General features: G+C 47.5%; 1 protein-coding gene across 1 annotated transcript; it reads right to left on the reverse strand.

The window, feature by feature from the left end:
• Window positions 1-1,831: 1,831 nt before the first annotated feature.
• Window positions 1,832-12,267, reverse strand: lmo3 (LIM domain only 3). Its single transcript, XM_062483481.1, has 3 exons — window positions 12,236-12,267; window positions 9,324-9,449; window positions 1,832-3,469 (listed from the first exon to the last, which is right to left on the reverse strand). Exons 1-3 carry the CDS (start codon window positions 12,250-12,252, stop codon window positions 3,364-3,366), a joined length of 249 nt encoding a protein of 82 aa, XP_062339465.1. The 5' UTR covers window positions 12,253-12,267; the 3' UTR covers window positions 1,832-3,363.
• Window positions 12,268-12,951: the final 684 nt, after the last annotated feature.

The raw sequence follows: 12,951 nt of genomic DNA on the forward strand, positions 1-12,951 counted from the left end.
TGATAGGTTTGTTTTGATTTTTCAGCCTAACGATGGCTTGCTTCACTGATGGTGACAGCTGTTTGGACTTCATATTGAGAGTTGACAGCAACAGATTCCAAACACAAATACCATGCTTGAAATGAACTCTAGACCTTTTATCTGCTCCTTGTCAATGAAATAACGAACTCCCATGAGGGAATAACATACACCTGGCCATGGAACAGCTGAGCAGCCAATTGTCCAATTACTTTTGGTCCCTTAAAAAGGGGGGGGGCACATATAAAATGTATTGTAATTCCTACACCGTTCACCTGATTTGGATGTAAATACCCTGAAATTAAAGCTGAAAGTCTGCACTTAAAGCACATCTTGATTGTTTAATTTCAAATCCATTGTGGTGGTATACAGAGCCAAAATATATTTATGGACCTAACTGTATATATTTTTGGTGTACGTGTGTGGACATTACAGAGAAGCCTATGTATGTTTATTTATGATAATAAGTATGTTTCTACAAAGGATTAAACTGTAGATGAAAGCAGATGCGTTTGGTTTCAACTGAATTAATGTGTTGCTTGCACAAATTCTAATTACTGTGTATTGGCTGAAATTAGCATTCTAACAATAGCAATGGGATGAGACAAAATGCTCAAGCAACTTCAGAGAAACTAAGCCCTTTGTTCTCCTGGCAATCAGCTAATATCGTTTGAAAGATACAGTGGGACATTGCTTACAACACAGTGTGTTGCATCATGACTGGGAAGACAACTCCAACAATGTGGCAGCATCCATATGATCCTTCTGCCCGTTCCACTATGGATCACGTTAGCAGCATCAGGATTAGCATCCGACAGCCTATCAGGAGAGGTGTAATCGCACGTGACACATGTCTACCATTAACGAGAATCCTCCCTTTGGTTTGCAAGGTTTGCTCTAATTTGACGAGGCTGTAATCTCCATCCACGTTGAGGGTTACCATCTTCTAAAAGACTTTCAACAGCTTGAGTCTAATCAAAGAGTTTCTTCGGGCTCTTAGTGTGTCGGGATAAGGAAATTCAATTAGCTTAATTGGTGTGGATATTACACTCTGTAATGTGATGTGAGCATCACTGTCGACAAAACTTCATAGGGTACTTTCAAACCTCCCCGCTAATTAGTGCAATAAGTTTAATCCAAATGTTTTACTTCTGCGTTTCTCAATGGTTCTAAATCGAAATCCAGGTAATTAGCTGGAACAACACAGGGAAGATAGCGCTGCTACTTGAAGGCCGCTGAAGGCAAAGTATAAATGAAGTGTGGGTTTGTGTTAGATGTTTGACACATGACAGTACTGAAATAGAAACCCATTTCCCTCCTAGCTTATTGTGGTAACAAAAGCAGTTTTGAATCCCGCCATATAAGAACAGGAATCCAAAACGTCAATATTGTCCTTCCAATAAGAAATTAACAGCTTAAACCAAAGTGATTGAAGGGCTCTTGCTTTTCCTTCTGGCTATTACGGCCTCCATTTCATCAGAACAGAAAGAAAGGGCATTTTATAGGTTTTAGAAAGACAACAAACTGTGAGAAAATGATTGCACTTTAGATCAATCATATATCATGGGCTGCAACATGGTCTGGTGGTTAGGGTAATGGGCAGAGAACAGAAGCTTTCTGGTGGCTGGTTTGCATCTAATGCTGTGCCCTTGAGCTACACACTTAACCTTAGTTGCTTCAGTAAACACCGGGACTCCGAAATGGATATGTAAAGTGTAAGGAGTAAACTTTCTTTGGAGGCATGAGGCCAAAATGAGTCCAAACGCAAAAGTGGCGCTTTGGGAAAGAGGAAAAAACACACTACACACATCGGTAACACAATAAAACTGTATTACATTTGTGCTTAAAATTATTACAATACAGTATTTACAAGCGTTGTCCTAAAAATAAACATCTCATGCTGGATGACACATAAAAAGAAATCATTATACAACAGCAAGCAAAAGGAATATTTCTTTTATGTACAACCACGATTTACAAATGAATCAACCTCACGTTTTTTACGTTTTTTGTTTACCAGCACCCTATTTGCGTTAACTGCTGATGCATTTGCTTGCAAATTATGAAAAGCATGGTTGCTCTTACTGTCTCTACAGTTATTTAAGCTGAGTCATCCAGTGATCGTCTTCTGATGTAAGGTAAGACCCATTGTGGCTTGAGGTCACGGTGACCAAGCACCCATACACCAACTGGTAAGGCGACATCATCGTGGTTTTTTTGATGACAGTAAGTGCTAAACTGTGAGCAATGTCGAAAACCTGGCAACCGCTGTCACATTGATAAAGGTGGAAAAAGGGTCTTGAACAGTGATTGGATTCAAGTATCAGCATGTTACATCAATGCCATGATGGGGACAACAGGTGATGCACTGAGAGCTTATCAAATAAATACAGTGTACAAAAAGTAACAACCCATAACACCATCACCGCCCCCCCCCCGCCCCACCCCAGTGCGGAGTCTTCTAACACCCACCCCTCCCCCCCATCACGTCCCTTATCCAGTAGATCAGCTCCCAGTGTGAAAGCAAGGCTTTTTTTCTTCTTTTTTTTTTAGCAAATATGAGGGCTCCATCAAAAATGACACAAACCCCAATACCCCCCCCCCCACCCCCTCCCTACCCCCCCTCTCCCCGACCACATCCAGTGCTCTTTGGAGAGTGTCTGTAGAGCAAGTCAGAGCAGGGCTGAAGTGGTAGATTGGGATTATGACAGAATTGATACTCGGGTAAAAAAAAATCCCTCCTCAGCCTGAGGTGTGACGCTCACACACGGACGGATGCCGTCTGTCCCCCTGCCTGGGGAGTCAGGCGGTCCTCGGCCATGGCCACCATGATTGTTTTGCCCGTGACCCCCTCTTGAGAGAATGGGACGGTAATTGTTTGGATTTGGGAAGGAGGGCCTCTGTGATTTTGTATTACCGCAGGAGATGGGAGATGCCACATAGTCTGAAGTTGTGGCGGACAGCTTTGTCAGGCCTGCGTTTAGCGGCAGGCTGAGAGGCAGCATTCATCAGAACACAAAAACCAACAAATGCAACTTTCTTTTGTTTGTTGTTGTCGATTTTTTTTTTTTCTTCTTTTTTTTTTTACAAGTAGTCCAGGGTAACTTCTTAGAGGCCTCCCCCTAAAAAAAATCTCAGTCTCTATGGCTATTCTGTACAGCAGAGGTCCCTTAGAAAGGTGGGCAGGTTGGGTATTTACATGTGGGGCCAGATGGTGCTGGAGAGGAGGCATTAGTGCTTTTGGTGGGTGATTGCAAGACCTCCGCCCTTCAGTCTCTCTCTGTCTCCCACTTCCCTTCTTTTCAAGTCCTCCTCCTCCTCCCTCCTCCTCGCCATCTGTGGAGGTCAGCGGACTTGTGGTGCGTAGCCCTCCTTCATCAACCCTTCCTCATAGTCCGTCTGACACAGGATCATGTTGTTCTTCAGGAAGAACTTGTCTCCCACACAAAACCTGCGAGAGAGAAAGAATGACAGAAAGAGAGAGAGATGAGGAGAGGGAGAGATAAATGTTTACATAACCTTCAAAACAAGCATCTCACATCATTAGCGCTTGGCTGTAGGCTAACCCTGGCTGGCTGGATTGCTAGCTTGTTAGCTACCGGGAGATAACTCTCCTGGTACCACATGCTTTATACTGCACCTCCCCTCCTTCATCCCCCCCGACACCCCGACCCGCCGACCTCACCCCTCCTTCAGCCTACTAACGGGGGTTGTGTGCAGACGAGTTCACCTCCAGAACGCACTCAACTCGATTACAACGAGGCTTCGAAGTGTGAATGTAAATGCACTGTTATCTCTTGCCCAGATCGCCGGGGGGAGACTCTATACCTGCAGCTCTTACATAACCCCCCCTTACCAACGCCCCCCACCCTCCCCCTACCCCCTGCCTGGAGTAGCAGGCAGGGCCAATCGTCATGCTTGACCTTTCGCACATAGGCGAAGTGGAGATTATGTTGAACGGGAGAACGCGCGCGAGTGAGAAAGACAGAGAGAGAGAGGGAGGGAGGGGGAAATGAAGAGAGAGAAAGCACTACTCCACCGCCACGCTGTCCTGAGGGGTGCTTATCTCGCTCGCTGTGAGAGTCGGACAAGGTCGGAGAGGGCTGGAGTCAGTGTTTTACCGGGGATTGGGGGGGGGTGGGAGGTTCTTCAAGGCTCATCTCTGTTTGACTTCTCCCTGCCTGTCCACATGGAGACCCCCGCCTACATGGCGCCAGAAGGACCCGGGGGGTGGGGGGAAGGAAGGGGGAAGATACTGCACAGTCTGTTGAGAGTGGCTGAGGTACCTGAGACTAGCTACGTTTGAGGCCAAGGGGTTGAATGCTTGGCTGACTAGAAAACTACAAAGACAACATAGACACCGTGTTGTCCTTATTTGACATGACTCACCAGGACTTTACTTTGTAATACTTTCCCTAGACTGTTGGCATTGGTCCTGGTTGTCAAAGCTTTTTGCAAACTTTTATTTTTGCTGTCAGAGCCAATGTCAGGCCCAGGCGCGGCACCATTAGGAGGGATCAAATCTAACAAGTAATATCCATTCATCTTGATTGTTGACACGGTGATTAACAGGAAGCAGAGGTGTGCTTAAAGTAATGGTGTCATCCGCTCCAATAAAAATGTCCAGTCTAAATGACACATTCTTTCCCAGAATCCATTAGTGTCTGTCTCTACTGACACCGTGCCCCCTCCCGCTCTCCCTACGCCTCATACCTCGTTTTTTCCCTTTCTCGCCCCGCTAATAGGATTCCTCTCTGTTTATTTACAGCCTTTTTTGGGGGGGGTTGGGTTGTTGCTCTCGTCGCTCCCTCTCTCTCTTTCTCTCTCGCGCCGGCACTCTCTCCCTTCTCACGCCTCTTACCCTTGTCCCCCACTTATTTCACACAGCCAAATTGTTTCTGCTCGGTGAAATGTCAACAGCATATGTAACATCTGTGGACCAATTATGATGAGGATATTACACTGGGCCCGTCAGAGGCATGTCTAATAAAGGACCTTGTGCTGCCCCTACCATTCCCTATCTCTCTGACAAACGCATGGCTCCTACACTGCTCTTTGTTTAAAGGCTCCTAAAAGTACTGTACATGCTCATTATTTAGCAATGTCTCGACCCTAATATAGTCTTCCACCGCCCTTGCGAAAAGAGAGAAGTCATCATTTCCATGAGTGATCTCAAATGATTCTGCATCATAGCTACAATGGTTTAGATCTGCGTGTAGGACTGAATCTCTTTTTGTTTGTTGCATTCCCCGCCCTGTCGTTCTTGTACCCCCCTCCCACCACACTCCTCAACACACACACACACACACACGCGCACATCTTTCTTACTTCCTTTACTTAGAGGTGACTGAGAATAATGAGTCTTTGGAGACCCCTTGTTGCAGGGGGAGGAGGGGGAAATGCCTTCCACACTCGCGCACTTAAAAGATGTATTGCGATGCCAGCTATTTGCCTCGGAGGCCTGTGTTAACTAGAGTAGTCGCTTTCCTCTCAAACGAAGGAACAGGGAGATTGTCAAAGGGAGAAAATGGTCTCTCCAGCACCAAACCTAATTACAGTTGGGATACAGCGAGGTTCAGAAACAGTTGGCCCAATGACACCGCTGCTTAATTGTAACAGCATGTAGTAAATCATTTTTTTTTCTTCCTCTGTCTGATTGCTGCTGGGCAATCAGAAAAATACCACAAGCTTGGGAAGGGTTTTAAATACCGACTTGTCAGACTCTTGCTGCGTTTGAAATGTCTCATTTGAAAACTAATCAGCGGATGTTATTTTAATGCGAGAGATAGGGTTGCGCCAAGTTGTGCATTCCGTCGCCTTCTCTAGTTCGAAGTAATCAACACCTAGCGCGCCCAACGTGACAGCCGAGTCTGCTAAGGCCTACAGAGTCCAACTCTTAACGACCCGAACACACCAATGTGTGCTGCCGCGGTAGCCTGGTCCAGCCCAATTGGTGTCACTCTCGCCTCGGAGGGGCACCCGTCTGGGGCACACAGGCGCTGGAGACTCACCCCCCCCGCCCCCCCTCCCACCCTCACCCCCTTATCAGCACTGACCTTCCCTTGCACTGTCACCCTACCCTGCTCTCCGCTGCTCCCTTGCACTCCGGCCTCTCCCTGGAGTCTCTCTAGACTGTGGCCTCCAGCTCGTCAGGGGGGAAATTGGGCCAGCGCTGGCTGGATGATGAGGCCGGACGACAGCCCCATCGATTAGCTGTCCCCCAAGGGCTGATCTGTGGCTAACGGCTTTGCTGGAAGAAGTCTCATCTCTGCCCCTCCCCCCACACACACTCCTCCACCATCACCACATCTCTCCCATTCCCACCTTAAGAGCCAGCCCCTGCCCCAACCCCCTCCCTCCCTCCCTCCAAATCCAACCCCAACCCAGTCACACCGCCGCAGCATCTACACAACCTCCGTCTTGCAGGGAGGGTGGGGGTATGTGGGGGGGGGTAACTGGTGAGGCTGATGAGAAGGTCACGGGTGTGGATTTATGTCCAGTTTAACAGAGTAAGGCCAGACTCGGGGCAGACATGAGCAATCAGAGCCAATGCGCGAACCAATATTTCCAGTGATGGACCAGGGACAGAAGCTATTCTCTTCCTCAGCAAGACACCATAGCCGGCCAGGCACGGAGGAGAAGAAAACATCTTCCTCCCTCCCTCGCTCGCTCGCTCCCTGGCAGATACACGAGTAAGATAACTGGTCAGGCTACTTCCATTTCTCTTATTTTCCACAGGAGGGGTTTTCGACTTTCGATGCTTCTTTCGAGGGAAAGACAAACTGCCATTTTGATGAAGGGAAGAAACCCAGGAGCAGGTCGTGATCAGGATGACATGCTCACTAACAGGCCACTGTCTCCCAGACCCGGTCCCCCTAGCCTGGGTTAATTGGACCATCACTTAAACAAGAGACTTAATGGTGGAGCATGGGAGGCCCATTAGGGCCTAGCAGTGAGTCCCTGATGAAATCAGAATAATAACTGACTACATGGTCCCCATCCCCCTGGTATAGGGAAGAGCAGAGGCAGGGCCGGGTCGACTCTCGAAGCATCCAGCAGTTGGGGTGGTGGTGAATGACAGTGCACCAAAGGGCGGCGGGGGAGAAGGAGGGTTTGGAAGGGGCTGGTGGGTGTGTGTGTGTGTGTGTGTGTGTGGGGGGGGGACTGGGACTGAGGGGGGGGACTGCTAACTGACGTACTTGATAGTAGCAATTTAACCTTCAAACACCATAGCCATCTGCAGCTGACCCTCAGGAGCCGGGGATAATTATACAGAGCGACCCCTCGTGAACCCCCCTCCCTCCCACCCCCCCCGCCCTCAGCCCCTCCTCCCCTCGCTATCGCCTTGCTCTGTTTATCAGATTTCACATTTTCCGACCATGTTCCGCTGAGAAATCTCTCCATCAATTTGCGAGATGGATGAGATTGCTTTATTGAAGGGCCGAGGCCCTTTCAAGTCTGTTGAAGTGCTGGGAAATGAGAAGGGAACAAGCTGCTGGGGGGATGCACATGGTCAGAGATCAGTGTGCCAGACAAAAAGCACCACAAACACTGTTTTCGTTTCCCACACTAAAGATTTCAACTACAACCCGATCTCTTGGATTCTGACTCGGAGGAGTGCATGGAGGAGTGCAGTATTTACAATCAGGAAATAAAGGCTCAGTGACTGCCTTAGTGACTATTGAGATCGGATTTGTTCCTTTCTTTGTCATTCATGTGTTTGATATTCATTTTGTCCCGTTGTTGGTCCTACGTCAGTATGATTGGGCTAGGTGTGGGCTATGTTCACAGAGCTTGACTTTGCGTGATTGTGTATCAAAGAGGATTTGCTGGAGGAAGAAAGGGGAACGGAAATGAACGGAAAAGTTGACTTCCTTGTATGAGGTTTTATATCAAACACACCCTAGCTCTCACAAACAGGCTTGGGAACAACAAAGTAAGTCAGACGAGCCAGTTGGCTTGTGTGTGTTTAAGTGTGTGTGTGTGAGTGTGCGTATGAGATAATGCCTTGTCACTTTGCTGACAAAAGAATTCTGTCTGTTCCAGGATAGAGAGTATTTAGAAGAGAGGGGTTGGGGGGGGTGGAATGGGAGTTTGGTGTGTGTGTGTGTGTGTGTGTGGGGGGGGGGGGGGGGGGGGGGCAGTGGCAAAGTCTTTGAGTATCCCATTTTCATTGTTATGTTTTCCCTGCCAGTAAAAATGAGGGCCAAATCATTCCTGGGATGACAGATCATTCTTTGAGCTTATTTGGTTGAACTACAAGGGTTGTGAATGTAGGGGAGTTCCTCTGAGGACAGCGCTTGACACCTTGAACGACGTCCCCAAAAAACTCACCCGAAAGCAACCCCTCTACACCCCCCCCCCCAAAAAAAAATATATATACACAAAAAGTCAAAGCTGAGCAACGGCTTCAATTAACCGTAGCGCTGTGCGATAAATCTTCAGTGAGGCGAGCACCGGTGAAATTGTGATGGGCAACCGAATGGAGCTGGAAGGCCACGAAGGACGGTGGGAATCGCCCCAACGTCGATTTTATTCAACAGTTCGCTGGCCGCTCTAATGTGAAAAGAAAGATTTGCCCCGCGCTTAAATGGGTTTTAATGTGGACGACCAGAGTTGGCCTGCCTGGGCCTGGGTGATGAAGATTAGCTGACTTCTTGCATTAGGGGAGGCTGTCTCGTGCAGCCAGCTGAAGTGGCAAGACAATAACCCAGTGCTAATTGTGCGTAACCAGGCCCTTCGCCTTTACTGTGCAATGTGCCCGGTGTGTGTGTGTGTGTGTGCATGTCTGTGTGAGAGACAGGGAAAGTGAGAAAGAGAGAGGGAGGGAGTTGAATTAGGGAATGAGGTTAGGCGCGTATCATACAAATGGCTTTCTGAGAAACACCTAAATGTTCTCATTTCATGGTCGTTATTTCAGAAATATTTAAGATATAACAGAACTAGTGCTGAGATGTCCCAACAAACCCTTTTAAATAATCCTGGTGTTTGTGTGTGTGTGTGTGTGACACACACACACACAGCTCTCCTGGTCCAGGCACATGCATTACAGCAGTAGAGCTCCATAATCACTCTGCTGTGTTCCGCCCAGGGCCCCTAAGGCCTTGTGTCTGTGTGCACACAGGCCTCCCTGATAAATCTCTGACATGGAGACCTGTCCTCAACTATCAGCCCCACTAACAGGGACTACAGAGACTGATCTAGAATGTACACCGCCATCCCTTGTTCCCAACAAGGCTCGTGGTTGGTCCGACTCTGGTGGTGGTGGTGGTGGGGGGGAGGTGGACATCGCTTCGATCACTCACCTCTGATTGCAGAGCTGGCAGGCGAAGCAGTCCAGGTGGTAGACATTCTCCTTGGCCCTCATGACCATCTCGAAGGCCGGGATGAGCTTGCTGCACGCCGCACAGTTCCCCGTCACCCCGAACAACCTGCGTGACGCAAACACAAGAAAACACGGTCTGAGCTTGTGTGTTTCGCCCCCCCCCAAAAATCCCAAGGACGGCCCCGACTCCACAAAGACGGGGATTTGACACAGATGTTTATTTCATGCGCCGTGACGCGAACAGACACTCTAGGCTGGGACTGAAGGATCACGGAGTTCGCTCAGGACCGACCCTGTGAAGGAAGGTGTGCCGGCTTGTAGCGTACATGAAGACAAGCCGGCGCCCATATTCACACCCCAGAAATAAGACGGACAAGGCTTAGTCTGGCACAGTAAAAATAGCAGGCAGGGCCCCAGCTTGGCCCCATAGAAATATATGGGACATGACTGTGTCCCCAACGCCCTGGGAGAGACCTATTATTCCCTTTGTCTGCTCCAGGGACATTAGTGTGAGTATTCATTAGGGATTCAGAGCTGTTACTCCACAGCGACCTAGACTTGGATGGACGGGGGGGGGGGGGGGGGGATGAAGAAAAGAAAAAATCTGATACCGAAATCATATAACAAAATAACCTATTAGGCCGACTTCTTGAGGCAGTTTTAGCCATCATTGTTAAAATGATAAAACTGCATGCCACTCTCAGAGTCTGTTAGAGATCGCAATATGATAAATGATCTGAGGGCCCGGGATATGTATGCTTGTTTATCAACCTTCAGAAAGTATGTTTCCCCAAGGCGAAGAAAGCAGATAGATTGTGCCCTCGTGAATAGCTAGTGAATTAAGGGCCACAGCCGACACACCTTGAGACAATGAAGAATATGTCCCATAACGGCGTAGGTAGCTAGCTATGGCTAGCATATCTAGGGCTGGAAATGAAGAGTTCCAATGAATCCTTGCCGGTTTAATTAAAAGAATTATGCCTTTCCCTTTGAGCTGTCTAAATATAGATACGTTTGTGTTATCTCTGGTCTCTTCTGTAGCTCTTTCAACGCAAATGTGCATTGCCTGCAGGGCCTCCACATGAAATAGATGATGATGATTTCCCCCCCTCCAAAGCCAAGGAATTGATCCCAAAAAAGCATTTGAAATGAATAAAGGAAGGAGATGGATTTAGGGTTAGATAACAAGGATGAGTTTGGATGAGAGGAGAGAAGGGTAGAACCAGCCCATGTATGGCAACATTCAAGACAAACAGTGTACAGAGGAATGATCGAAGCCACCCCTAAAGCATTGACACCTGAATAATCCTGACTGAAGGTTTCAAGGGGTTGATTGCCATAAATAATGGAAGCTACCCGTGTATAGAAGTAATGTTTTAAGCTTTTTGGCTGTCAGGTCGAATCAGCGCTCCGTTTTCCCTTTCCCAGTGTCTGTGCCCTCCTCTCATCTCATGCAAATTTAAAGTAGCCTACACCTTTGTCAAAGATTGTCACGCTGTTCAGCTTTCAAACAATTCAGGCAGGAGCTCTTTGCATTGGCAAACACAATGTGTGTATGTGTACTCTCTTGTATAAAGACCCGTATAGGACTTGAGCTGATCCCATATGTTTACACACCCCTTTTCTCCTTGAATTTCAAAAGCTGACATTGACAGCTGCAGAGCAAAGTAACAAGATACAAAACCATAAATGAACAGCACTAGATGATTCTGGTAAATAAAAAACAAGCGTCAGGAGCCCTGTGTATCCCCATGGCCCGAGGGGATTCATACAATACCTTAGACTTCAATCAAACATCCAGATATTGCTCTTTAAATAACACAATGAAGTTCTGGAAGGTGTTTTCTTATCATATTGGAATGCTGCTGAGTTAGGCAGATATTCTGAAAGAATTCTTCCAAAACATGAATCCATTCTCTATTTAGGAAATGGATTCCATGGTGAAGATACCTTCAATAAAATTATGATAAAAAAGTAGTTCTCTCCTCACAGAGTATGGAGAAAATAAGACCCATGGGTACCAGAAACAGCACACTCAAACTCCACTCCATTCTCAAATCCACTTGTTTGCTGCATAATTCATAACAGAAAGTCCTGCGCTACTGTGTTAACCGTTGGGTTAAATGATTAAAAGCGTCTCCTAACCTGCGCTGACTTATGGGAACAGTACATACATCGGCCTCCCAAATCAAACATTCTTTTTAGAGTTTGTGACACAGACACAGTCCAAAATAGGAGGCTTTGGGTCTAATAATAGTCGTCCGTGGTACCCAGTGTCAGAGCCAGCTCGGCAGACAGGCAGCGCACCACGGTGCCTGTGTGGCAAACACACGTCAAACCCCGCACGCCAAGACTTTCCAGCAAGCCCCTGCCCCTCACCCTGCGGGGAAGGGAGGGAAGATGGATGGAGCGTACCTGCCACTCGTCTCTTGCCGCTCCGCCGGTTTGATGCCACAGACGCTAATGGCTCTCGAGGGAGGCGGCAAATTAAGCGCGGTTTGCTTGTAATGAATTCAAAGGCACACTCTCCAGCACAGATCTCAGGAGGAGACCTTAAAGGCCCCGCGCACGAGCCACACATAAAGCTCCCGCCCCCTACTTGCTTTCAGTGTGGGATTATCATAGGTAATAAATATATTAATTTCTAATGCATCTCTATCCATCGGAGACTTGGATGATGTCTCGCTTATGTTGAGGAGTGCCGACTGTGGTTCTAGTCCAAAACAGAATAACAGATGTACGATGCGAGGTTGACACTGGCTGCACACCCATGGTTGACAAAATACCATGTATATTTAAAGAGGCTGCAGACGCAACATCAAATTAAAATTCATTCCCCCTCAAGTCGGAATGCAGGGAGAGCGAAGCGCCAAAGCGCCAAAAGGCACTCACTGTGTATCACTGCGCATCACGGCTGAGTGATACCTATTTGATGAGAGAAAAACAGACACCAATTAAATTATTCCACAAGGGCTTTAGTCCAGTGGACCCCGAAAGCGGATCGCACCCTCAGATTCTTTCGGCTTCCGCTAAACTCCGCCCCTCCCTGGAAGAGCCAGAGAGAGATCATGTCAAAGGATTCAGTGAGCGACAGAAACTTGAGTCATTTAAGCACACTCAAACGACACAGTGACTTATTGCTGATAATGAGATGAGTGTGTGAGCTGAAACACGGAAGACCTGAGCTGAACAAAAGCAACCAAAACTATTCTTGAAATTCATTTGACCGTGAGCAAGAAAATACCGTTACGCCATGCAACCTAAATATTGTAGTGAGGTTTCGATTGTCTTTAGACGCCCTCATCTATGAAACAAAACACAAGACACAATTCATTGGCGATCGAACAAACTGACCAAAACAACTTCTATCTTAGGCGGTTATTAAAACACCACCGCTGCTGGTCTCCACCATCCTCCTGCTAGAATATTCCTCTAATATTGAGGGAAACTAATTAGGCAATACTTTATTTCAGGGCTAATCTGTTTTTTAGAGGTAGAAAATAAGGGGGGGGGGGGGGGTAACGGTGGGTAGTAGGGTGTAGGTGGGGGGTGGTGACAAAAGAATGATAACGCCACAACCTCCAGAGCCATTTGAAAATTCTGACAGT

Source organism: Osmerus eperlanus, chromosome 17, assembly GCF_963692335.1.
Source record: "Osmerus eperlanus chromosome 17, fOsmEpe2.1, whole genome shotgun sequence".
Classification (NCBI taxonomy): Eukaryota; Metazoa; Chordata; class Actinopteri; order Osmeriformes; family Osmeridae; genus Osmerus; species Osmerus eperlanus.

Excerpts from the sequence above, each read along its gene's own strand:
- lmo3 (XM_062483481.1), bottom strand. Across the intron at positions 3,470-9,323 it reads TGCCAGCTCTGCAATCAGAG|GTTTTGTGTGGGAGACAAGT; the intron begins GTGAGTGATCGA and ends TCTCTCTCGCAG.